At 52.0% G+C, this 26,916-nt stretch overlaps 1 protein-coding gene across 11 annotated transcripts in view; it reads left to right on the top strand.

Annotated features, from left to right (window-relative positions):
• MARCHF2 (membrane associated ring-CH-type finger 2) overlaps nucleotides 1-26,916 on the top strand; it is a 41,410-nt gene that overhangs the window by 2,172 nt on the left and 12,322 nt on the right. For 6 of the 11 annotated variants that reach the window (XR_014186012.1, XR_014186013.1, XR_014186014.1 and 3 more), the window contains exons 1-3: nucleotides 11,236-13,188; nucleotides 13,385-13,611; nucleotides 17,482-17,677. Coding sequence is in view for 6 of the 11 variants with exons in the window: in XM_082072395.1 (XP_081928521.1) it covers nucleotides 13,111-13,188; nucleotides 13,385-13,611; nucleotides 17,482-17,677 (501 nt within the window). In the remaining 5 variants the exon portion in view is untranslated. The other 5 variants (XM_082072396.1, XM_082072397.1, XM_082072400.1 and 2 more) reach the window with 5 other exon arrangements.

Raw genomic sequence — 26,916 nt, 5'->3', positions numbered from 1 at the left:
CATTTTTATTGGGACTCTCATTCTCTTGCTCTACTCTTCCTCTAGCAAGCATTTATCTCCGTGTCTTTCTCTTCTTGTACAGTTTCTAGTGCTTCCTTGAGCCTTTTTCCAGGTTCCCGTGGAGGATGCCTGTGATGCCGCTGCGGTAGGTCAGCTCCGATGGCTGCGGCCAGTCCCCTTTATCCACCCTGCTCACGGGGATGTACAACCCTGCTCGGCTGCCAAGCTCGCACATGCACAGAATAATCCTTTTAACAGCTGGATGTTAACCTTGTCTTTCCAAGGCTTAAGAATCGGAATGGTTTTTTGCGCTTATGCAGACAGCTGCAGGGGGGTGTTTGGAGGTCTGGCAGAGCCCTGGTTTTCCAGGTGCCTTTGAAGCTGCGATGGTTTGTCACCCATCAGAAACAGAGGCTTGAGGGGAAAGGAGCTGGGACTGGAAAATCCCTTTGTAACAGTGAACTTAATAACTCTGGTTGAGGATGCAAGGTCTGACTACCCCCAGGCATGCACTGTGGAGTGTCCGGGCAGCCTCTGTCGGTCAGGAAGCCTGAACGCTGCCAGGAGCGGCCCAGGTGATGCAGGAAACAGCCAAGTGTGAGCTGGATGTGTGAGCTGGATGCCTGCGCCCGGCTGTTCGACACCAGCTGTGATACTGGGCTGGCTCATCCCCGCCGCTGGCAGGCGGCAAGTGGAAACAGAAAGAAAGCGTTGGAATTAACGGCTTCTTGTTTCTGGTGGGTTTGAGCGCCCTTTCTTTGCCGTGGAGCCGCGCTGAGGCGGCGGTGAGGTCACCCCGCGCTGGATGCCAAGGAGACGGCGCAGATGAGCAGAGTTACAAAAGTGCTAATTGTAAACGGCTTCCGATGAGTTCTGGCCTTTAGAGGTGCTGGAAGAGGGGTTTGCCCATTGCTGGCCCGGATCAGGCGAGTGCAGGACACGATGTTTCCCTGGGAGGAAGGTGACATGGATTATTGAAACAGCATCATCAAAATCAACCCCGAACGCATCCAGCACAAGGCGGGGAAGTTGAGGTTGGATACGGGCTCTGAGATTCTGTGAGTCGAGGGACTGCGGCAGGTCCTCGGGATGTGATCTTGTAGTAGTGCTGCAGGCAGAGATTAAAAGTAAAATGTGCATTTAGGGGCTTTTTTTCACTTTTGTTTAAAATTTCTTGGCTTTTTACACTAAAAACAACAGAACCTTTTCTTAGAAGATGAAGAGGGGAATCGGGCATCCTGAACTGTCAACTACAAGATGAGTTTATTTTTCCCTCGCTTGACTTTGACTCAGTTTTGGATATTTGGAGATTTCAGAGTTTCTTCCATTTTCTAAACTGTTGTGTTTTCTTTTTTTCCCTTCCAGATTGAAGTTCATAACTGGTGTGTCATTTCTCTCCTCCAGTCTTATTTGCTCCAGTTAACTCATGCTTCTGTGTGCTTTTAGCTCAAACCCTTCCCATGAGAGAGAAATGGTCTTCATTTACTTACATTTGTCCCCTAAGAAGCACACGAACCACTTCTAATTTATTAAGAAATACAGTCTCTGTGATGTAAAAGACAAGCCAGCTGAAAAATAAAGCTATGGATCGCTTTTCTGTGAAGGAAACAAGCACAGCACCGGTTCAACCTGAAGGGCAGGCAAGCGGCTTCCATGAAGTTCGTGTAATCTTTCTCTGCTGCTAAAATACGGATTAATCTGTGCTGAGGCACCGTTTGTGGCTTATTGAGGCAGGTAATGTCGTGCACGTGAACAGCAGGTTCTCCCGGTCTGGTCTCATTCTCTTCCCGGCTCTAGCGGTGCCGTCACGCCGGCTCTGCCGTCGCTCTGCCGTGTTTGCCATAGTTAGGCCAGCTCTGGCCCGTCAGCATCGTGGCACCAGATGCAGCTCTGCTGGGAGAGGTGGTTGCCCATGCGCTGGGGGTTTGGGAGGGTGCGTGGCTGTTTATCCCGCTGTGGAAAAGTGGGGAAGTCGCTACGGGGCTTCTTAAGGTTTTGGCAGCCTTTTCTGGTGGTGGGATACGTCTTGCTGTAGCTTGGGTGGTTACAGGTTGTGAGAGCTCTAAGCACACATGGGAAAATGCGGAATGGCAAGATCCTGAAGGCATGGACTGGAAAACTGTGTCAGGGCAAGGACTGAACCCTTTGTGTTCTCGAGGAAGAGGATATAGAGTTGGCCAAGAAGGCTGATGGTACCTGGGGAGCATGAGGAAGAGTGTGAGCAGCAGGTCAGGGAGGTTCATCCTCCCCCTCTGCTCTGCCCTGCTGTGGCCACATCTGCAGAACTGGGACCAGTTCTGGGCTCCCCAGTGTAGGAAGGACAAGGAATGACTGGAGGGAGTCCAGCAGAGAGTGACAAAGATGCCGAGGGGTCTGGAGCATCTTTGTGATGAGGAGAGACTGAGGGAGCTGGGGCTGTTGAGCTGGGGAAGAGAAGCTGAGAGGGATCTGATCAATGGGATCAGTATCTCAGGGTGGGTGTCAGAGGATGGACCAGACTCTGTTCAGTGGTGCCCAACGCCAGGGTGAGGGGCAACGGGCACAGACTGAAACACAGGAGGCTCCATGTGAACATGAGCAGAAACTTGTTTGCTGGGAGGTGCCAGAGCCTGGCCCAGGCTGCCCAGAGCGGGTGTGGAGTCTCCTGCTCTGAGACATTCCAACCCCCTGGACCCACCTGTGTGATCTGCTCTGTGACCCTGCGTGAGCAGGGGGGGCTGGGGATCTGCAGAGCTCCTGCAACCCAACCAGCCTGGGATGCTGTGAGGAGCGTCCAGCCCGACGGGAACTGGGCTGACCAGCAGCTCTTCCCCTGTCAGCCGTGCAGGCGCATTCCCTGCCCCAGGCCTCTCTGGGGTGAGCACTGTTACAGTTTGAAATCTGATTTCTCCCCGTTTTCAATCAAAGTAGGCATCTCTAAGTTTTCTTCCAGATTTTACATAGTAATTCTAACTAAACTTTTCAATTCCTGGTGTAACAAGCTGATGATGTGTGGTTAACCTCAAGGGCAGGCGTGCTGCAACTGCTTTTGCAGTTTTAATCAGTTATCATGAAGTCAGCGATAGACTGAAGGAAACATTCTCCTGCTGTTCCCAAAAAGACAGAACAAGGGGGCAAGGAGCAGAACTGGCTTGGCAAATAGAGGTGCAAACAAATCCAACTTCATTTCTAAAGCATTTCTCTGCAAATAGGGGAGTGCAGGAATCTCTTGTAGTCTTGGCTTTAACACCTATTTCTTTGTTCGAAGCTTTGAGAGCTTTAGTTCTGCTTCAGCCGAAAGCTGTTTGGGTTTAGATTTGAGAGGGGTGGGAGGGAAAAGCTAAACTACAATTCTGGACTGTTCTCAGCTTTTATTTCCTTCCAGTTTTTCTTGTACTTCCCTGTATACAAATCAGCCGTGGCCTGTGTCTCCAGAACAACTAGAAGTGCAGCCTGAGCAAGCATTGTCAACTTATTTGGGAGAGAGAGGGACAGGGGGATTTTGCAGCGCTGATATAAATTGTGGACTGAGGAGGGTATTTGCAGCGGTAAGGAGCGGGCAGAAGGGAGACGCTGGTGCCATCAGCTGCATCCGCTAATCCTCTGTTTTGGCGAACGGTGGAGGAAGAGGATGCTCTGGGTTGGTGCCACCTTTGGAGCTCGTTGGGTGTCGCTGGGTGGGGGGTCGAGGGCTGTGGCGCCACCTCTGCTGGAAAGCTCTTGGAAAACTGAGCGTACTAAAGGGATTTGCACGGTGAAATAGCAGGATTGAAAAATATAAATAGGCAAGTGTCGAGGGTTAAGATTGCGGGGTGACAATAAAACCCTGGCAGATGTATTTTAACCCCCTCTCCCCCCCCACTTCCCCCTTTTTGCCCCTCCCTCTCCCCCCTTCCCACTCAGCACAGGCGATCGGGAGGGAAAGAAGGACAGAGAGAAGAGAGTTGGAAAAATTAACAATGTTTTACTAATGCTACTAATGAGAATAGAGAAAATAATACAAAATATACAAAACCAATCTTGAAAGTCTCAGCAACTGCAGAGCCGGCACCCGAAGTCCTGGACTGGACTCTGCAGCCAAGCGGAGCTGGATTCAGTCTGTCACTGGCCTCAGTTCGCAGGGACGACTCGCAAGGTCCTCTCCTAATGTCGCCATAAGGAAAGAGGGACGAGATCCTCGTGATCTCCCACTTTTATATGAAGTATTCATGTGAATGGAATGTTATACACAGTTGGCCAGTTTCTTGGTCACCGGTTTCTCGTTGCCCCTCTCGCGAGATGTCCATCCGTGCTTATCAATAAGTTTGCATTCCATTGCTAGGTTTACCAAAACATGTATCTGGTTCTCCAGGAAAATGCAGCTGATATGAAGGCTTTAGCTGACAGGCAAATTCACTAAAAGAGAAACTTGTTTTTAACAAAACCAGGACAGCAAGTCAGGTTCCAGATGGAATATCTGTTGGCAGAGCCGCGCTGCCCGGTGTCGAGCGGGGCCGCTGGGTTGTTCCAGCTCCGGTTTGTCTCCAAGCAGTGCATTATTATTTGTATAACAGCGTAAATGGTGCTTTATAAACCGAGGAGAACGCAAGTTCTTCTTGGCATGGGATTCCCAGTGCTGAAATAATATTTTGCATCCTTGTGACTCGTGCCCTTTGTCGGCCTGCCCGCTTCAACGTTGTGTGGGCGCTTCTGTGTTGATCTGCTGCATGCATTACTGCTACACTCGTTCCTTTTTTTGATTCCTTTTTGATTCCTTTTTTCCCAGAGCTGGAAAATCCATTTATTCTGAATAAAATGAAACCGCCTGGCAAGTGGCTGCGTAGGATGGGGGAGCCCGCGAGGTTTGGCATTGCTGGCCATGCCGCCTCTCTTCAAAGGGGAGCTCTGAAGAGACTGGGCTCATAAACAGCATTATTATTGTGTTGTTGCTGCTGTTATTAATATTTCACTAGAGGACACGGGTGCAAAGAGCAATGAGGTGCATCGGGCCCAGTCAACGTGGGTTTATGAAAAGCAGGTCCTGTTTGACCAACCTGATTTCCTTCTACAACAAGGTGACCCAACCAGTAGATGAGGGAAAGGCTGTGGGTGTTGTGTATTTAGACTTCAGTAAAGCCTTTGACACCGTATCCCACAGCATCTCCTGGAGAAGCTGCAGCTCATGGCCTGGACGGTGTATCTGTGATGGGTAAAGAACTGGCTGGAGAGCCGGGCCCAAAGAGCTGTGGTGAACGGAGCCAAATCCAGTTGGTGGCCGGTCACGAGTGGTGTCCCCAGGGCTCAGTATTGGAGCCAGTTCTGTTTAATCTCTTTATGAGTGATCTGGATGAGGGGATCGAGTGCAGCCTCAGTGAGTTCAGAGGGGACACCAAGTTGGCTGCAGTGCTGATCTGCTGGAGGGCAGGAGGCTCTACAGAGGGATCTGGATCGATGGGCTGGAGCCAATTGTCTGAGCTTCAACAAGGCCAAGTACCAGGTCCTGCACTTGGGTCAGAACAACCCCATGAACGCTGCAGCTGGGGAGGAGCGGCTGGAAGGTGCCTGGAGGAAAAAGACCTGGGGGTGTCAAACATGAGCAGCATGTGCCCAGGTGGCCAAGAGGCCACCAGCAGTGGCCTCACAGTGTGGCCAGCAGGACTGGAGAAGCGATTGTGCCACTGTGCTGGGCACTGGGGAGGCCAAACCTTGGATCCTGTGTTCAGTTTTGGGCCCCTCATCATAAGAAGGACATTGAGGGACTAGAGAGAGTGAAGAGAAGGGAACGGAGCTGGTGAGGGGCTGGAGCACAAGTGTGATGGGAGCGGCTGAGGGACCTGGGGGTTCAGCTGGAGAACAGGAGCTGAGGGGAGACCTTCTGATCTCTGAACTGCCTGAAAGGAGCTTGGAGCCGGGGGGTCGGGCTCTGCTCCCCAGGAACAAGCGCCAGGAGCAGAGGAAACGGCCTCAAGTTGCGCCAGGGGAGGTTGAGGTTGGATCTGGGGAACAATTTCTTCCCCAAAGGGCTGTGGGGCATTGAACAGGCTGCCCAGGGCAGTGCTGGAGTCACCATCCCTGGAGGGCTGGACAGACGGACATGAGGTTCTCAGGAGATGGGGCAGTGCCAGAGTTGGGTTATGGTTGGACCCGATGATCCTGAGGGTCTCTTCCAACCAAAACGATTCTATGGTTCTATGAGAGCCCGTGTGGCTCTGGTGTTTTCAGGGGAGCTCGGCCGGGATGTTTTTGCGGGTGATGCGATGGGTTTTTTCCCCACTTCTCCAGTTATTGTTTCACAGGTATGATAACTGCTGCTCTTCACCCCGGCTCGTGGTTTCAATAAATCTTCCACATCTCTTTCCCTGCAGAAGGAGTGTGATAAGACCCAGAGGGAGGTGGGCACAGCGCCTGCGTAGTTGCTTTGTGGAGTGAATTGTGCTGCTGTTCACCCCCAAAATCTGGTGCCTTTTGAGTACTCAGAGAAGCAGCAGGTGTTTCTCATGTCCCAGCTGTTTTTCAGTCATTTCCTTATAAAACTTATTAAAATGGCTGATTTTAGGCAGACATACCCTCTGCAAAGAATTTTCTCCGAGTGTTGCAACTCATTTTTCCAGATGTTGGTCATTAGAGTGCAGCAAACTTGCCTTTCGTATGATCTTGTGGCAGATAAGCAGCCTCAGAAGATGTGAGATAACTGTTTGTTTTGGCAGCGGGGCGGTACCGCGGGGCCTGGGCTTTCCCAAGCGCAGCAGGAGCAAAACCCTCCTTTAGCCTTCTCATTTTCATCCTCATCTTTTCCCCAACGTGTGAACTTGAACCTCTTGCTTCTTTTTGAATATTGAGTAACGTGTTATATATTAGGCAACGCTTTTCTGAAATAAAGTTTGCAAAACAAAGGGGTGAACAATGTGCTAGAAACCTCGAAATCTGGGGTGACGGGGCCCTGCTGTGTCGCAGCTCTGCTGTGTTCACACCAGGCACATCCCCAGAGTTTTCTTTCAAATTGGGGTTGTATTCTCTCTTGGAACCGCAGGGTACGCACCATGTGGGTCCATCCATGCCGGTGCTGTGGACACGGTGATGAAGTGCAGAGCTTGATGGAATATACTGAAAGTTTTGCAGAGGAGGGACACGTGTGGATGCAGGTTTGGGGAAGACAACAGTATCTTGATCACAAAGGCTCACTGCAGTGTTTTTTACCAACAGGGAATAGAAGTCAGATCCTGGTGATGTGTCTGTTGCGGCGGGGGAAAGAATAAATCCCATTCTGTGTAAGGCTGTCTCTTCATCTGTGCTTGGAAAACAAACTCATGTGCCATCAACCCATAGTCTAAATAATCAAGACTTCGGAGAACTTCTAGAATATGCCTTAAGAGTGGCTTGGTGGTGAGAAGTTTTGGTAATTGGTGGCCAGGAGCCTGTGTGACCGTGTCCCCGCTGCCCAGCGGGGTTGTTGCAGTAGCTGAGAGGCCACCGAGCGCCGTCCCTGGTAGTGACTGATTATGGACAAACCTGGCACAACCAGGATCCGAACAGGCCGTGTCCTGGAGGCGTCTGACCTCCCGCTGGGTGTGCGCGGTTAAACTGGGAGGATCTTACACACATTCTCAATCCAGCCCTCGGGACGGGGCAGGTGAGCTCCGGGTGCTGCTGCGCTCTCGGTCTGCGTGTTGTGCTGTTGGGGGTGTGCGAGGGGGTTGTTCCTACTGTGAATGCATCTCATAATTCCCCGTGATTGCGATTGCTTGGCCTCAGCCTTTCCTCTTGTCGTCTTCCTCATCTTGACTGCAGCTTTTCTCTTTGTGGCTTTGATCGAGGTTCGTCTGCCCTGCTGTGGTTTCCCTGTCTGGGAGAAATAACCGATCGAGCTGCAGAGTCTGAATATGCAGAACAGAGCTGGGGGACCCTGTGAAGCTTTAATAGAAGATTCACAAGTTCACAGGATATTGTCTCTTGATTTTTCTTTTATTTTTTCCCCCTTTAGGGTCTGTTTTGCTGTAACCCTGGGGCAGGTCCGTCCCACAACAGCTCTGTCTGAACAGCCGGTTAATGCTGCAGGTTTTATAGCAGCTCCTTTAACTGCAAGGCAGGAAACCGAGGAGCTGCCTGGGTAGTGAAATACCTTCCTGTGCGATACCTACCAGACTTCAAAACGCTTCAAAAGCCGGTTTGTGGCATCAGGTTTTATTTTGAGCGCCGGGTGTGTGGTATAAAGTGCTGTGTCGCTTTTCTGGCTGCACAGGGCTCACTGTGCTCTGGTTTGTAGGACCGTTCAGGTAACACCGGGCACAGGGCTCGTGAGGTTTGAGCCCAAGGGCAATGCGGGAGGTCTCACCCAGTTCCCGCAAACACATCTTGTGAAGCTTTAGAGCTGCCTCCAGCTGATGGATCACACGTGGGCAGAGCTGTTTACTGGTTTTCAGGTGTAACTTTTAAGACTTAAACAGCCGATGCACAAAATCATGACCTTTTTTAAAAGAACAAAGTAATGCCGCTGTCTTCAACCCCCAGCAGAGAGAGTGTGTTTAAAACAAAACTGAACAACGAAGCCCTGCAGCAGTTTGGGACCAGAGCTTGGGGTTTGACTTTGGATTAAACCATTTCTGTCACCTTTTAACAGTAGCGGGGGCACTTCAGGCCACTCGTGTGGATCTTTAAAGGGCGGCAGCATCTTGGGGTGCGTCACGACTAGGGGTGCGAGAGCCCAGAGGCCGGAGCTTGGATGTGGTGGAGGAAGCGACTTTTTGGATGTGTCTCCCTCAAGAAGTTTCTGTTCAGATTCGGGAAATCCAGTTTTTGTGGTGCAAAGAAACGTATTGATGTTTGGAAATGCCCTTTAGTAGCTGAAAACCTTCAGTTCGCTGGTGACGTTCACAGGCTCGTGTGATTAGAAAATGCAGCGTCTGCATACCCAGATTAGCTCAAATAGATCTGGCCGGGTGGCCTTGCTCCTGGGTTAACGTTGGCTTGGGTGATCTGCGCACAGTTACTAGCAACATTAAAAATAAAGAAGGTATTTATGTACAGATGGGTTGGTTATGTTGGCTAAACCCCTTGGTTATCTCTTGGTGGCACCGCAGGGAGGTGCCGGTTCTGGGTTACGGCAATCGGGGCAGCGGGAGGAACAGACTGAGCTGGCAGCCCTGCCACGAGGTGGTTTTGTTGGTGGAATTGTTCCAGGAGAGCTAATCTGTTCAGAAGCTGGTGAATATGAGCTGCACCCCGCGAAGGTGGAGCTGCTTCTAGTTCCAGTTTGCTCTGGATCCCGTCAAAGCCTCGGAGGGTTTACACCGGCTGATATTCATCGGTGGAGAGGCCAGAGGGCCACAACCTGCACCTCATAATTCCCCGTGATCGCGATCGCTTGGCCTCAGCCTTTCCTCTTGTCGCCTGTCTCATCTTGACTGCAGCTTTTCTTTGTGGCTTTGATCGAGGTTTGTCTGCCCTGCTGTGGTTTCCCCATCTGGGAGAAATAACCGATCGAGCAGTGGGGTCTGGTTATGCAGAACAGAGCTGGGGGACCCATTAGCTCCTCGTCTTCTGTTTTCAAACCCGTGTTGGATGGTATAAACTGGGCCACATATCTCTGAAGACTGACAAGGGGGATGTTTAGGGGGGTTTAAGGCATGTGGTTTGCAGATGCTGCACCGGGAGCAGCGCGGAAGCACCAACGAGGAACTGGCTCATCAGGTGTCACGTTCGGGTTTCGGAGTCCTGGTGCACAACTCGCTCTTCCGCGCCAACTTTCCACAAGCAGCGTTTGTTTTTCTTCAGTTTGTGTAACCTCTGAAAGCTCAGCCCTTTAAATCCTGCATCTGCTCAGGAGCTGAGAGTACAAAATGTTGCTGAGAAGAGACAAGTGACTTTTCTGCTGTATTTGCTCATGCTAACTGCAGCAGTAGAGGGGACCTTGATAATCAACCTAATGTCTCAGAGGTTCTTTTCAATGAGAATGAATCGCCTCAGAAATTAACAGCTGCCTAGAAGAAGAAAAACAAGGCGTAGTTAAAACCAGCTGTTTGGGTCTTGATTCCGACTGTGAGTTTTTGGTTGTTTTGCTGGAATATCGGGCTGGGTTCGATGAGGCGGCTGCGCTGATGAGCTGGGTCTTTGGGGAAGGGACCGGCTTGGCTGGACATTGCGGTTCATGTTCAGCTGGGTACGAGCTGGAACCGGAGTGGCCGCAGATGTTATCTTTGGACTTCAGTTACTTCCTCACTAACCATATCCCTGAGAATCTTGCTGCTTTTCCTTTGTGTTTGCTGGATGGCGTGAGGCAGGTATGAAAGCAGCGACTTCAGGTTCCACCCTGGGATGGACCCTGGCGAGGAAACACCGAATCACTTGTACCAGAAACGGGCGCGTTTGCTGACGATTCCCCATCGCCGACAAGGACGCGGCGCTGCCTGGAGCACAAAGAGCCCCAGTCTCAATCCTCCCAGGACACAGCGAGTGAGCGCAGTTTGATTCCAACACGCAAAATGGACCTTTTTCCTCTGGACTTTAAACAACATTTTGGCTGAACAAATGGAACTGACCTTTTGATTAAAAGCACACATCTCAGCGAGAGGCTTTTAAAATTGAAAGAGCTCCTTAACTTGCAAACCAGCTGACTTAAGTCATTCCAATGGCGTTTATCATCTGACTTTTTGCTCCTTAAAGCTGGCGAGCTTGTGGGCTTGATAAAAGGGAGAGCGATGAGAAAAGCAGCTCTAACCCTTTGCACGGGTGAGAGAAAAGCTGAGTCAAGGCACTTGTTAAGTTCATTTTGAAGCTGATGGAAAGACTCCCATTTGTTTTGGTGGGGACCGACGTGCCCAGAAGCTCAAGCCCATTCCTGTTCAGACGCTGAGGGTTACAGATCCTTATCAGGAGCAGCTTTAATCATAAAGAGATCTGGACAGGTGAAGCCCTCGGCTGATTAATTGGTGCTTAATTTCCAAGATGCGAAAGAACACTTGTGCTTCCCCAAATCAAATGTTTTCAGGGCTTCAATCATGTTCTCCTCCTGGCTTTTTATTTTCTTCCTCCATAATCTGGCCAAACCTCCAACCAGGAACAAGCCCTTATTTCCTTGAGCTATTTCAGTTTGATTTAGGCTTAGCCGAACCTGCCCAAACTGCAGTTTCGTGAGGGTGTTTGACTCCTGTTGCACACAGATCTCAATACAAACCAAGCGTTTCTTTGGGTGGGATGGCAAAGGTTGGTTCACCTGCTTCTACCTCCAGGAGACGGAGATTGGAGATTTACCCCCCACATCCCATAAATTAAACAAACATGTTTCTTCTTTGGTAGATTTTGGGGTTATTTTTGAGGCTTTGTTGTTGTGATTTGGCTCCTGTTCCCCCCCGACCTTTTCTCCTGTTCATTGCTTTAATTAGAATTTCTTTTATGGGTTTGTTTCTCTCTCGAAGTCCAGGATGGGCCGCGGTTCCAGGCGCGCAGGGACGGCCGCGTACATCCCACAGTCGTGTTTGCGGACACGGGGTTTGCTCTTTACCAGCTTTACGGTGTCGTTGGCTCCTGTTCAGCTTCTGACTCATTGCAACCCCAGCTCGTTATTTCTGCGCAGCCGCCTCTCAGGGACTGAGCTAAAGGAGATTGCAGAAAACAGGATATTTGGAGTTTGCAAAGCTTGTCTGTTGTGGGATGGAGAGAAGCAGGGAGGAACGCGCCTCATCCAGCTCCTGCTTTGTCGCGTTGGGCTTTTGCTCTTTATCTTGTCCCCGATTCCTGGTTTGCTGCTCGTTCCTCGTGCTCTCTTTGCTGGGTGGATCGCAGAGGTGTGTCACGGTCCATTCGGTGATGGACTCGTGATGGTTCTTTTAACCTTGACCTCAGAGCGCAAAATTAAGGCGACCAAAATGCCGAGGGATTATAATTCAGTCAAGCAGTGTTACTTTATTAATTTGCCCATAAAGCGGCACGCGATAGAGAGAAAAAGAAAGAGAAAAGGGAAAAGAAACGGGAAAAAGTAAAGGTAAAGATGAGAAATGAGGTTGTGTTTATCACCAGTCGAGTTCCAGAGGCGTCCCTGTGGTCTCCGGTCCCGTGGAGTCTGGCCAGTCCTCCGTCGTGGTTCAGGATCCTCTGATCTTCAACGGTGTCCATTCTGGTCTCATCTTTTATGCTTCTTCACCCCCTCGCTCCCATTGTTTCAGGCCAGTCTCCGCCTAGACCTCGCAACCCAGGCTGGAACTGCGCAGGCTCGAAGGATCCACACTTTCTTTTGCCAACGTGTCCAGCATTCAGGGGTCTTTCTCTGGTCCATTGGGTGACCTCAGGACCCTTGGCGAGCTGCTGGGCGTGCTCCTTTTCGTTGGCCATTGTTTGGGGGAGCAGGTGAGGGACACATGTAGCTGAGGCTGCAGGTGAGAACACATCTTCTGGACGGCAGGATTGTCCCTGGGTCGAAGAGACCCTCATAACAACAGCCTTCAGGAGGCTGGGGCTGGTTTGGCTGAAGCGGCAGCAAAGTCCACACAGCAGCCATAGTGAGCAGGAGCCCCCTGTATAGGAGAAAACAGTGCCACACAATGCTTCTCCTCGGGCCTCTCTCCAAATCACTGTCCATGCATTCTTTCTGTCAGGGCCTCAGTTCTCTAAGTTCTTGATGGCAATGGTCAGGCAAATACTTCTCCATCTTCGGACCGACCCTCATGAGGTGCCAAAACGCGACGCTGTGCTTTGCTGTTTGCACCAAAACGTGACTCTCTGCTTTGCTGTTTGCACGTGGCTGTTGGAAAAATCCCTATTGGTGTGAACAGTCAGAAGGGAAAGGAGGAAAACGGTCCCGCTGCCCTTTCCGTGTGGCTCCGCGAGGATGTTCAATGCTTTCGGGTGGTTAAAACCCGCATGTACCACATGGGATGTGTGTGCGTTTCTGAAAAGAAACTAGAAATGGAAAATCAAAGATGGGCTGGGGGCATTTTTTGAGGCTTTAAAGGGCTCGGGAAGCGCTCGGGCACAGCGGAGAGAAGGGCCGCCCTGAACTGGGCGATTCAAGCTCAGTTTAAGTGGTTTAAGCGCCGTGTCCAGGTGAAACTTGGCAACTTTGGCAGCGGGTGTGAACAGGAGCTCTCAGGACGGCTGTAGCCAGGCTGACACGGGTCCCTGCGGTCGCCTTCCCCATCTCTGTCAGCACGTTCACCTGAAATGCTTCATCAGGTTAAAGGGTGTGGACCAGGAATTCTCTCTGGGAAAGGCAAATCTGCAGTTCTGACGCTAAATTATGTAAGTAGGACACTCGGAGCCTTAATTTTATGGCAAAGCAGCCTCACGAAGCCGAGTAAAGGGGACAGAAGACGAGCAAACCCCGTGGCTGTTGGGGCCCCGCGGGGCTGGAGGAGGGTGGCGAGGGGGACCCTGCCCGGGGGTTTGGGGGTCAGGGGGTTCGGGGACTGGGCTCTCACCGGTGCTGTTCCCGCAGGTCTCCGTGCCGCCGGTGCCGGTCCCTGGGGCGGAGGGACCCGGAGCTGCCATGACGACGGGCGACTGCTGCCACCTCCCCGGCTCCCTGTGCGACTGCCCGGGCAGCGCCGCCCTCTCCAAGTCAGTGGAGGACTCGGACATGGGCCGCCCGCAGTACATCACGCAGGTCACCGCCAAGGACGGCCGGCTCCTCTCCACCGTCATCAAGGCGCTGGGCGCCCAGAGGTGAGGCTGCTGCAGGGAAGGGGCTTGGAATGACTGTATTTGGGTTTTGTCCCCTCATTTTGGTGGCTCTAGGGGCAAAGGGAGACATAAAAACCTTGTTTGTGAATGAGTTTGCCAGGGTGCCAATATTGAGTGCGAATCACAGAACGTCATGGACTAAAAGGGACCTGGAAAGCTCATCCAGTGCAATCCCCCCATGGAGCAGGAACACCCAGATGAGGTGACACAGGAAGGTGTCCAGGCGGGTTGGAATGTCTGCACAGAAGGAGACTCCACAACCCCCTGGGCAGCCTGGGCCAGGCTCTGCCACCCTCACCCCCAACAAGTTTCTTCTCATATTTAAGTGGAACCTTTTGTGTTCCAGTTTGAACCCATTGTCCCTTGTCCTGTCACTGGTTGTCACCCAGAAGAGCCTGGCTCCATCCTCCTGACACTCCCCCTTTCCATCTTGATCCCCAGGAATGAGTCCCCCCTCAGTGTCCTCTTGTCCAGCTCCAGAGCCCCAGCTCCCTCAGCCTTTCCTCACACGGGAGATGCTCCACTCCCTCCAGCATCTTGGTGGCTGCGCTGGACTCTCTGCAGCAGTTCCCTGTCCTGCTGGAACTGAGGGGCCACAACTGGACACAAGATTCCAGGTGTGGTCTCCCCAGGGCAGAGCAGAGGGGCAGGAGAACCTCTCTGACCTACTGACCACCCCCTTCTAACCCACCCCAGGTACCATTGGCTTCCTGGCCACAAGGGCCCAGTGCTGGCTCATGGTCATCCTGCTGTCCCCAGGACCCCCAGCTCTCTTTCCCCTACGCTGCTCTCTAATAGGTCATTCCCCAACTTACACTGAACCTGGGGTTGTTCCTGCCCAGATTCAAGACTCTACACTTGCCCTTGTTCTATTTCATTCCATTTTTCCCTGCCCAGCTCTCCAGCCTGTCCAGGTCTCTGATGGCAGCACAGCTTCCAGTGTCAGCCACTCCTCCCAGCTTGGTGTCATCAGCAAACTTGTGACAGTCACTCTATTCCCTCATCCAAGTCATTGAATCCTCGTTAGCCAGATGCTTCCCAGGCCTGTGTTGTTTTTGCGGGAGCTCACGCCACATATGCTGGCGCATTGGGACTCTTGTGTTCACCAAAACTCTTGGGCCAGTGGCTGCTCCAGCGTCACCCAGCACATGCGGCTCTTGCCGTGAGCTGCCTGGTCTTTGCCGAGCAGGACACGGGACACAACTCATGGGGATGAGTTAAGGGCCAAAAGTGGAGCTCAACTCTTGCTCCAGGATGAATGTGGAGCAAAGACATGATGTGGATTTGCAGCCCCAAGGAGAGGAGGGTGTTTGTGTTGCAGGAACCGCACTGCCCCGCTATTGCGAGAGGGGACGTGCGGTGGCTTCTCTTGCTCAGACTGTTTGTGATGTGACTTCCCAACGTGCCTTTGGAGCAGTTTCCAGAGCAGAGGACACTTGGCAGCGTTGTTCAGTCACATTTTGTGTTCACTCCTGTCTGAACAGCTGTTATTTTTTATTTTATTTCAATGAATTTGGCCAAACGCTGATGAGGTGTGAAGCTGATGGCTGCAAATGTGGGGGAGGAAAGCTGGATGAGAACTGAGGCAAACGTAAGTGCTCCATCCAGCAGACCTGGAGCAGACCCATAAAAATGCGAGGGGAACTGAGTTTGTCTGACAACAGACAGTCCGGGTGAGACGTTGCACAACCCCTTAAAACTTGCAGAGGTTTAAAAATCAGCTGGGGAAACTGCCTGGGATTCCAGGTTAACAAAACCCAAGAGGATTCATCTTGGTGGGACACCAGTTTGTTCACTGGTGGGTTTCGGTCCCTTCCTGGTCACCAGCACTTGGCAAAGCGAAGGCGGGAGCAGCATGACTGGACTGGAAAGATGAATTAGTGATATGGTCTCTGCAGCCTGGAAAACTGTGTCTGAGGGTGGATGGTGTGGGAGTGCGAGCAGGCGCCTCCCCCTCCCAGAGGAAGGAAGGAAAATGGGCGTGCGATAAGAATGGCTTTTCTTGCACTGTCAGCAAATTTTTCCCCCTCTGGATTCTTTATTGGTAGCCAGGGTTATATTAATGCGCTGGAAATACAAAACTTCTCAAACAGGAAGAGAACGGGTGAAATATCTTACAGATGCTTTTCTTAGGAAATAACATGTGTGAGAGCGCTGAGGGTTCGGGGTATTTTTGTCTGTCCCTGTCACTGAAGCTGTGTGAGCAGACTGGAATTGTGCTGTTGTGATACAGCTTTGGGGCAATAGGGTTACAGAACCATCAGACGGTTCAGCCTGGAAGGGGGGTGTGGAGGACACCGGGTCCAGCGTCCTGTCGGAGCAGGGCCAAGGTCAAAGCCGGAGCAGGGCCAAGGTCAAAGCCGGAGCAGGCTGCTCATCGATGCAGTTTTCGGTCTCTCTGAGGATGTTCCAGCACCGCTGCAGGCTCCTGGTGCAGGGATGGGCCTGGCTGAATAATAAAAGGCACATGGAAATGGGAGAACAAGGCGCAGGGGTTCACCAGGGGTGTTTGGCAGGAGGTGCTGTGGGTGCACGTTGCTTCACATCCCAAGTGGACTTTTACTCCTATTTAAGGCTGAAACCTGCTAAAGACTGAGAGTGGAAGAGGTCTGTGGTGCACCAGCACAGGGGTCTTGCTGGGGCTCTAGCGCCCGCTGTGCGCTCTCCTGCTGCCTCTTCTCTTCCCCTTATGTCCCACCAACGTTTTTCCCAGTTCACTCCTTTTCCTTGTGCTGTTTCCACGTCCTGCTCTTGCTTTCTGTTTCCTCTGGCTGTGCAAACTAACAGAAGTAGCGCTGCTGCGTCTGAACGTTGCACATTGCTCGTTCTGACTGTTGTGTTGCAATCCCAGCAATTTGTTTTGCACTCAGGTGTGTTTTGTTTGGTTTTTTTCAAGTCTGAATAGCAGCGGAGTGTGGGAGCGGGGATCAGCGTGGCCTTTGTACTGTCAGCGGTATGTGGAGGAAGGTGATAGCTGGTGCAGCTCACTGGCATTTCAGGAAAGGACGCAATGTGGTCTTTGAAATAAAGATGTTGCTTTCTTACCCTCGGCTGCACCCCCAAGTCTGTGCAACCGTGGATGTAAGAGAATGGTTGTTGTGTGAAAGAAGTGGCTGGTTGGAGGTTCTCCTGCCCCTCTGCTCTGCCCTGGGGAGACCACACCTGGAATCTTGTGTCCAGTTGTGGCCCCTCAGTTCCAGCAGGACAGGGAACTGCTGCAGAGAGTCCAGCGCAGCCACCAAGATGCTGGAGGGAGTGGAGCATCTCCCGTGTGAGGAAAGGCTGAGGGAGCTGGGGCTCTGGAGCTGGACAAGAGGACACTGAGGGGGGACTCATTCATGGGGGTCAAGATGGAAAGGGGGAGTGTCAGGAGGATGGAGCCAGGCTCTTCTGAGTGACAACCAGGGACAGGACAAGGGGTAATGGGTACAAACTGGAACACAGGAGGTTCCACTTAAATATGAGAAGAAGCTTGTTTGGGGTGAGGGTGGCAGAGCCTGGCCCAGGCTGCCCAGGGGGGTTGTGGAGTCTCCTTCTCTGCAGACATTCCAACCCGCCTGGACACCTTCCTGTGTCACCTCATCTGGGTGTTCCTGCTCCATGGGGGGATTGCACTGGATGAGCTTTCCAGGGCCCTTCCAGTCCCTGACATTCTGGGATTCTGTGAAGTGTTGCCCAGCGACGTGACTTCCAGATTTTACTGACCTAGAACGTCCCTGGCTCCTCCACGCTCCCCGACATGGGTGCTCTGTCACACACCGGTGCTTGCTGGGGCCGGACCAGGTTCTCCGCTGTGGCTGTACGTTCTGCCTGCTCTGACCCTGATTTCGTTCTCTTTGTCTGCCTCTCTAGTGACGGTCCCATCTGTCGAATCTGTCACGAAGGTGGAAATGGGGAGGGACTGCTTTCCCCGTGTGACTGCACAGGAACACTGGGCACCGTGCACAAGAGCTGCCTGGAAAAATGGTTATCCTCCTCCAACACAAGTTACTGTGAGCTCTGCCACACAGAATTTGTTGTAGAGAGAAGACCGAGGCCTTTGACAGAGGTACTGCTTTCTTCCTTACCATTTGACAAAAAAAGGACTGATTTGCCGTGCTGTCCGTGTGGTTCTTGCTGTCTCCTCCTCGCAGTACCTGAGCACTCACAACAATTTGTTTAGAGAGATCAAGTCTCTTATCAGACCATGTGGTGTAGTTGCAAAAACGCAGTAGTGATGGCTGGGGCATCTCTGACCTGTGAACCTGCCAGCAGTGGGCTGTGGGCCTGCGGAAAACATCGCGCTTGTCGATAGACTTTAACGAGTATTGAAACGCAGCGGTCACCACATGACCATCCGATCTATGAAGCTCTCAGAACTGTTATTTTAGTTTTAATCTTATCTCCGTTTTGCATTAGTGCAGCTCTCTTGCATGTGACCTCCTTGTGTTCTGCTCTGAAAGCGCGATGTGGCGATTGCTGATGCTGTTCATACAAGACCCGTCTTTCCTTGACCGATACTGGCGTGTGCCTCAGAGCCTCTGGCCTTGCTCCTTTGGGCCTCTGTCCTGTGTTTCCCAGTGGAAGGAGGATGCAGGATACGGCTCAGCTGGTCCTTCTGTTCCTCTTGGCACTGACCGTCAGCCTCCCAGAGCTGGAAGGTACAATCCAGGCTCTGCTTGGTAGGTTGGTTCTGCTTTGTTTGCATCATTATGGTCTCTTCATTCCCCTGTTTAGCCAGTCTGCTGTGCTCACGTTCCAGACTTCCTTTAGCCCCGAATTTCACAGCAGCTGCCTGTAACGAAGCCCTTTGCTTGTGGGGAACCAGGGCAGCTTGGACCAGGCCGTCTTCTGACCTCAAGTGTTCATCCCCAAAGAGGAATAAGTAAATCAGCGAGTCACAGCACAAAAGGCTGTAATGGCTTGTTTTAGATGATGATTTAATCTGCGTAAATACACGTGAGCTGTGTTGGCAGGTGAGCGAGCGATGTTGGTCTGGCTGCCGTTTCGGAGGGTGCTGCAGGACCAGGTAGGAGGGTGTTGCTGGCGCACCTGAGGTCCAGGCTGCATGGTCAGAGCCGGATCCTGCGCAGTCAGAGCTGAGTCCTGTGCAGTCAGAGCCAGATCCTGCGCAGTCAGGGCTGAGTCCTGCATGCTCAGAGCCAGGTCCTGCCCTGTGCCCACTCAGATGCCATTCACTGTCCATGACACTGCAGACGGGCTCTTCCCAGCGTCAGCACATGTGTGTTCATTACACAACCTGCAGCTGCAGAGAGGCATCAGTCTGCAGGTGGGGGTTTGCAGTCTGCAGTTTTGGGAGCCTCCCAGTCCTGCAGCCCTGAGCAATGAGAGAAGCGGGAAAGCGTCATTTGGAGCCGCCTCTGCACATACTCCGCTTTGCACCGTGTCCCTGCAGGGTTTTCATCGCTTGCTGTGTGTGGACTATGGCACAGAGCTCTGGATTTTGTTTCAAAAGTTGCTTTTTTGGGAAGCCGGAGTTAATTCTTGTATGTAACTGCGACTGCTCTTGTCTGCTCTCTCCTTCCCCTTGCTCTGTCATTTAGATTAAACCGAGTTACAGCTAGAATGCCAAGTTTCTTCTCCCATCTCTGGTTCCATTCCCCTCAATTCTAGAAGTTTTTCTTTCCCTTCCCACCTCCCTGTGGAAAGGGCACCTGTCCCCTCCTCGTCCCACCTCTGGGTGCCCAGTGAGCCTTGGATGGGAGAAGAGCCCCCAAGTGGGGAAGCATCCAAGCTCCTGTTTGTACAATTGATATTCAGGTTTAATGCTTGTTTAATTTACAACTGACTGTCAGCGACTTGTCAGCCCCAGACAGGAGGAGGCTTTAGATTGCAGCGCTGAACCAAACATGTATTTAGCAAAGCGATTTCGAAGAGCATTACGTCAGCGGTTGGTGCTGTCTGAATCTTATCGCTTTTCCCCCAGCTGCTACAAGATAGAAAATGGCTCTTTGACCAAAACCTCTCAAACGGTTGTTTCAGGGGTTGAAAACCAGTGCTTTAAACATTTTGAGGGTGCACTGCAGGCAAGCCCAGAACAGTGAGCTTGGGGGGCTCGTGTGGGCCAACATCTCGAGTGCACGTTTCAGATGTTTTAGCATAAGAACCAGTAAAGTATTCATGCTCGGAAACAAACATGTGAAGTGCGTTTAGCCATAGTTCACAGATGCTGTAGCACCTCGTAACAAGTACAGGCTTAGAAAACTCCGTGCTTGAATAAAAGCTCCAAGACTGGGTGTATTGGAGGAGTTTCTGCTCTGACGCTGGTGTCTGTCCCTCGTGGGGACGGTGCGATGGGGTGGCCGTGGATCCTCTGTGCCGTCTTGTTCGTGCTCCGAGGTGGGTGAGTGAGCAGCCTGGGACAATCAAGTTTTAATTCCTCTTGAAATCTGTGATGAGCGTCTCTGAACTGGCACCTATAGGGTGTGGTGACCAACAGCCAGACCCTGAGGGTGACGGGTGGCAGATTTAATGAGCCTCAAAGGCAAGGGAAGTACGGCTGTGTTTCCAGAGAGGAACAGACCCCTCAAGCTGTCAAAGGCTTTGGCATGTGAATGATTTGTTACTTGTCGTGTCTGTGAGCCCAGCGAAGGGGGTGATGTGTCCTGTTCTGGTGTCCCCTGTGTCTGCCAGGGGAGCAGGTCGCGTGAAGTGCCGTTAGTTTGGAGGCCTATAAGCACTCGATGAAAAGTCACCATTGATCTGGTGAGCGGCCCCAGCGTGGAGCAGAGCCCGGCGTGCAGCTCGTCAGCGTCACGCAGCCCTGGAGCAGCTCCCTCGCCTGCGGTTCCGCGGCAGCAGCTTTTCCCTGGCTCCAGGAGCAGCCGGGAGTCTGCTTTAATTAAAAAGCAGGTAACGACCTGCTCTTGTGCTTCCCTGGGACCCCTGCAATGGGGAGCTGTGAGCTCGGTGCCAGCGCAGTCTGGCGCAGACATCCTGGAGCGCAGGTTCTCATTTGCCTTGGGAGCTGTTAGAACGGCTCTGGGTTCCTGTGCTGCTGAACCTGTGCTCATCAGAGGCGGTGACGACGCGTGTGCTTCGCCAGGTGACGTTTGCTTGGGCTTCTTGCTCACGTAGAGGCCAACTTAGAGACCTTGGCTGCTCTCAGCAGCGCGTCTGCGTTAGCAGAGCCTCTGCTCTTAGTGCCAAGCCATCCTGAAAGAGCTGATAACTGCTTCGCCACCACCGGCACGTTCCATTAATACCCTTGGACCACAGGCTCGTGTAATCTCGTCCCCACACCAGATTGGGCTGAAACTCTTCAGCAAATACTTTTAGGAAGTGGCGTCTCCAAGTTGTTCGTGTGTTTCTGAGAAGAGGCTGCTTAGTCATTTAAAAATGACACAGTTCCCTCAGCCTTCTTATCTGAGAAATTCTCCGCTCCGTTGTTGCAGGGCGGCGTGGGGAGTTGTGAAACGCTGGGGGAAGATGCTCACGTGTGAGAGTGAGTTCAGTAGCTTCTGGTCACCAAGTAACATTGGGAAGTCACAATAGAAATTAGTGGGAATAAATTGGATGGAGACAAGGACTGGGAATGACACGGCCGTGTGTTTTGTGGTGTTGGTGAAAGGGTGTGCGAGGCCACCCAGGTGTCCTCGCTCTCTTCTGCTGTCCTGTGGCCACCATGAGACCCACAGGAGGACGAGGTGACACTGCTGCTGTTTGTCCTTGCAGGAGGACACAAGTCGCTCTTTCTGTTTGCTGCGTCCTGCCTTTGCAGCCTGGGGACACTCGGAGCTGCTGTGGTGGCTGCGGGGGACACTGATGGGCCATCAGCTGTGGAAAACAGCTGCGTCGCTGTCGAGGTTTTGATTGCGGGGTGACATTTATTGTGGCAGATGTATTGTTAGCCCCCTCTCCCCCCTTCCCACTAAGGACAGGTGACTGGGAGGGAAAGGAGGACGGAGAGAAGAGAGTTGGAAAAATTAAAAGTGTTTTACTAATGCTACTGATAAAAATAGAGGAAATAATACAAAATATACAAAACCAATCTTGAAAAGTCTCAGCAACTGCAGAGCCGGCAGCCGAAGTCCTGGACTGGACTCTGCAGCCAACCGGAGCTGGATTCAGTCTGTCACTGGCCTCAGTTCACAGGGACGACTCACAAGGTCCTCTCCTAATGTCGCCATAAGGAAAGAGGGACGAGATCCTCGTGATCTCCCACTTTTATATGAAGTATCAGGTGAATGGGATGTTATACTCAGTTGGTCAGTTTTTGGTCACCTGTTTCTCGTTGCCCCTCTCGTGAGATGTTCATCCATCCTCACCAATGACCTTGCCTCCCATTGCTACGTCTACCAAACCATGTATCTGGCTTTCAGGAAAATGCAGCTAATATGAAAGCTTTAGCGGAGAGGCAAATTCACTAAAAGAGAAACCCATTTCTAACAAAACCAGGACAATCTGGGAGGAGCGTTGAGGAGAGAGGCCGAGAGCCATCCAGGCCGCGCCGAGGGGAAGCAGCGCGCTCGGGTCGCAGTGCTTCTGCAGAAGCTGCAGAAAGCTCTTGGAAGTCAGGAAATACCCAACCCAAATCGCCTTAGTTTTTAATTCAGTGCTGTCGTTACCGCGTGGTCTCTGTGTGGTCACTGGCTGCGTTTTCCAGGAGCGGTGATGGGTGCCCACTCACAGTATCACAGTATCACAGTATGTTTGGGATTGGAAGGGACCTGGAAAGCTCATCCAGTCCAATCCCCCTGCTGGAGCAGGAACACCCAGATGAGGTGACACAGGAAGGTGTCCAGGCGGGTTTGAATGTCTGCAGAGAAGGAGACTCCACAACCCCCCTGGGCAGCCTGTTCCAGTGTCCGTCACCCTCACTGAGAAGAAGTTTCTTCTCAAATTTAAGTGGAACCTGTTGTGTTCCAGCTTGATCCCATTACCCCTTGTCCTATCATTGTTTGCCACCGAGAAGAGCCTGGCTCCATCCTCGTGGCACTCACCCTTTATATATTTATAAACATTAATAAGGTCCCCCCTTAGTCTCCTCTTCTCCAAACTAAAGAGCCCCAGCTCCCTCAGCCTTTCTTCATAAGGGAGATGCTCCACTCCCTTAATCATCTTCATTGCCCTACGCTGGACCCTCTCCAGCAGTTCCCTGTCCTGCTGGAACTGAGGGGCCCAGAACTGGACACAATATTCCAGATGTGGTCTCACCAGGGCGGAGTAGAGGGGAAGGAGGACCTCTCTTGATCTAGTGGATTCTGTTCGTCCCGCTGTCCTGGGGGGCTCTGTGCTCTTGTATCCTGCTCACAGACACATTCATTTCCCCGTGGGCTCCTCTGCTGTGTTTCTGGCTGCGATATCTGAGCGCTTACAAACCGTAATTTAATTTTGCAGCTTCCTTTAGGGAGAGAATTTTTTGATAGAATTAGATTTTTGTTTTCTTTAAGCAGCCATTTATTGATGTTGTGGTCTGTTCAATGTAAAAATAGCAACAGTGTTGGTTCCCAGACGTGCCTGATGTCTGAACCGGGACCGGGGGCTGTCTGAGCCACCCGGCTGCAGGGCAGACGCTCCTGCTCTTCAGCCTGCTTCGGTTATTTTTTAACTAAGAAGTTGGTTGAAAGCTGGAAAAAACCCAAACCAAACACAAAAGGCTTTTGTTAACTGTAGAGCTGTGGGATTGATGGGCTGAGCGTGGTTTTGGGGCACGTTTTGAAGCACAGCAGGTGAGGATGGGGAGTTGATGCGGTCACAACGCCGGGAAAGGACAGAACAGCTTCTGCTTTGCTTTCTGAAAGGGTCTCCGGCACAGGAGGGTCGTGGGCTGGGGCTCTGGAGTGTGAGTGTGTCCCCAGCAGGAACGAGGTGGCCAAACCTTGGGCAGGGATGGTTTTCCAGTCCTTGACTTCCCTACATCAGTTAGTTTAATGTGCTTCTGTATGTGATCTGAATCCGGGAGACGCCAACCGGCACGGCTGGCGTAGTCAAAACATGCAAAATCCGTTCCTGTGTTACCTGGAAGACTGCAGCAGTATTGAGATGAAATGTTTGAACCCAAAGTTGCAGTGCACACAGCTTTCCTGGAACAGGCAGCGCCTGCTTTGTTCCAATAACGTTAAGCACAGAAAATGCAGAGTTACTGCCCAAGATCCATCTTCATAGAATCACAGAATGTCCTGAGCTGGAGGGACCCACAGGATCATTGGTTCCAACTGCTGTCCCTGCACAGGACACCCCACAGGTCACCCCGTGTGTCTGAGGACGGTGTCCAGTCTCTTCTTGAACACTGTCAGGTTGGGGCCGTGACCCCTCCCTGGGGAGCCTGTTCAGTGTCCAGCACCTCTGGGGAAGAACCTTTTCCTCATGTCCCACTGACCCCCCCTGGCACATCTTCTGCCGTTCCCTGGGCTCTGTTACTGGAAACATCTGTGTTTTTCCTCTCCAGATCATTGCTCTGACCGGCTCTTTCTCCCAGGCCATGGGTTGTCACACAGTTCCCTGGGCATGGTTGCGTTTATTTGTCTGACCTTTTAACACCTTAAATTCACCTCAGCCAAAGCTTGTTCTTTAGAGTCCTATGCAGAGAAGGAAATGCCTCTTGTGATCAATTCGTGCTTCTTTAGACTCCTGGGCTAGATGGGTCAGCTTGTCTGGAGCCTTTTTCTGGTTCTTGGAGAACTGAGGTAAGTGCCGTTACAGGCACCTCATTGTACGAGTCTAAATATCCCCCATTAGTGTTCTCCCTTCCATGTAAACACCTTTCTTTGGTCTACAGCTAAATCCATCACAAACCTATTGCTCTCCTCGCTGAAGGTGCTTTGTCCTCTAGGATTTGGGGCAGAAATGGATGGATCGAGACCTTTGGTGCCGCGTTGGATGTGTCGTGTATTTCTAGAAGGTGTTAGCAAGGCTGTGGCTTCGCGTCTGCAGCCACAAGCAGGTTCAGCGCCGCTGGGCACACGGGTCGGTCTGTATTTCACGTACCCGAGCCCACTCCTTCCCCTTTGCCCTATTTGCTTTCCCACCGAAAGTATTTCCACCACCGCCTTGTTTTGTGTGTTTTGCTGTGGCCCACACACTTATTTCCCTTTTCAATTCATTAACCCCTTGTAAAGTGTTTTAGCTTGGACCTGTTGTTAATTTTGTCCCCTCTGAGTGTTTGTGAAGAGAAACAGCACCTCAGAGACCCCCATTTCAGACCCTCTGCCCATGCTGTGACTCAGTTTCCCATCTCCTTTGGCCGGTTCTGTGCCGAGCAGCCGAGGTCTCTACGTGGAAACATCCGCAGCTGTTTAATCCCAGGAAATGTCAGCCCATGGAAAAGAGGAAGGGTGTATTTTTGTCCACACTTCATGCGAATCCTGGGGAGAGGAACCTCAGGGTTACAGGACTCGGCTCTGAGAGTGGGTGTGAATTTCTGGTGCTGAGGCCAAGGCTCCGGCTTTGCTAAAATTACCAGGACGTCGAAAGCCAACATATCCTGGTGGTAAAAGCTAATGAGTGTTATGCATGACTTGTTCCTAATGCTTCTCTAAGCATTTAATACCTTAGTATATACCTTTTATATACTAAAGCAAAACTCGCTCAAAACAGCTGATCATTCCAAACCAGGAATGGATCGGTCACCACTGGAGTGCTTTAGCCACACTGTTTGGTCCCATGTTTCTGTCCTTGCAAGCAGGTCTCACAATGGACCCCCAAGAAAATTCTGCTTCCTTGTCTCCAATGCTGGTGCTTTTCTGCAATATGTGTGTTAACATTCTGTGTTTAGAAATGAGAGCTTTAGCAGTGTCTGTGTGTCCCTATGCCTCCGCAAAACAGCTCTTTCCAACGGCACTATGCAGGACACTGCCAGGTTTTTGCTGCTACTGTTGTTCGTTGTCTTTTATTATGCAATTTTGATTAAAAGATGCATATTTGTCACTGTCCGCTAATACTTTCTGTTCACTGAAACTGGACTTTTTGTATAGGTCAATGTTGCTTTTTTTTGTCTCATAAGGAAAGTACAACTTCCAAACGCGACCGTCGCCCGCAGCAAAGCGTGCTTGAAATTCTCAGATGTTCGCTTGGCTGTTCGGGTCCCGCTGGAGGACGGGACACGTCCTGTGGGTCTGCACGGGCAGTCCCTGCTCCTCTCACCGTGCCACTAAAGTGATGTTTGCGGGGAGCAATACTGATATTCTTGTTATTCCTGCTCGTGTTATTAGGCAAAGAAATGTTGCCTCTGGGCGCAGCGATCGCTGCCCCCCCTCCAGTTCAGAGAACTGAGATGTGACAGCGGCTCCCCACCCTTCCTCCAGCCTTATCTTCCTCGCTTTCCTCGAACTCCTCTGCCGTACTCACTGCGCTGTTCTGTTTCCCGTCTGTGCTCCTCCCCAGCTCGTCTCTCTCCTTTCTCGGAGCCAGACTCCTCTATCGAGTGAAAACCAAATCCCTTTTGGCCCCAGCTGAGTGCAGTTCCTTTCTCCCTTTGCATTTGCTCTTCTCCGATCCCAGCCTAGATCCTCTTGGTGTTTCTCTGTGCAGTCCCTGGCCCTGCTCTGTAACCTGGAATGGCCTCTTTGGGGCCAAAACTGGAAATACTCCCTCCCTGCGCTCTTGGCACTTCCCAGCGCTGGTCTCTTCCCTACACGTCCATCTTCACTGCTTTGTGCAGCCGTCTCTGTGCCCTGAGGATCTTGAGCATCTTGTACCAGTGGGGTTTCTCTGGGGTGCAGCTGCTGCTGGTGCCGTCATCTCATATTTGCAGCATTTCCCGCGGTGACACCAACCACAGAGGCACCTGCTGCTGTGCACGAAGCGTCCTGGTGGCCTGCAGGGCTGCCTGGGTCCGTTCCTCTCCTGTCCCCCATTTCTAGCGCTCCTGCAGCTCTTGGATCAGCCCTGTGCCCAGTGCATCCTCATGGCTGGAGCTGAGCTGGGCGCATGGGGAATGTTCTTGTGCCCCTGCCAGGTGAGATTCAGGAACACGAAGCTGCTGAAGGTTTGGAGGGGAAGCCGGATGAGCAGCGGCTGCAGTCCCTGGGTTTGCTCAGCTGGAGCAGAGCAGCCTGAGGGCAGAGCTCATGGGCTGCAGGTTCCTCAGCAGGAGCAGGAGGGGCAGGGTGAGCTCTGCTCTGTGACAGTGACAGAGCCCAGGGAACGGCAGAAGATGTGCCAGGGAGGGGCAGTGGGACATGAGGAAAAGGTTCTTCCCCAGAGGTGCTGGACACTGAACAGGCTCCCCAGGGAGGGGTCACGGCCCAACCTGACAGTGTTCAAGAAGAGACTGGACACCGTCCTCAGACACACGGGGTGACCTGTGGGGTGTCCTGTGCAGGGACAGCAGTTGGAACCAATGGT

This window comes from Streptopelia decaocto (genome assembly GCF_964273445.1).
Source record: "Streptopelia decaocto genome assembly, chromosome: 24".
NCBI lineage: Eukaryota > Metazoa > Chordata > Aves > Columbiformes > Columbidae > Streptopelia > Streptopelia decaocto.
This window is presented reverse-complemented; position numbering and strand designations above follow the sequence as displayed.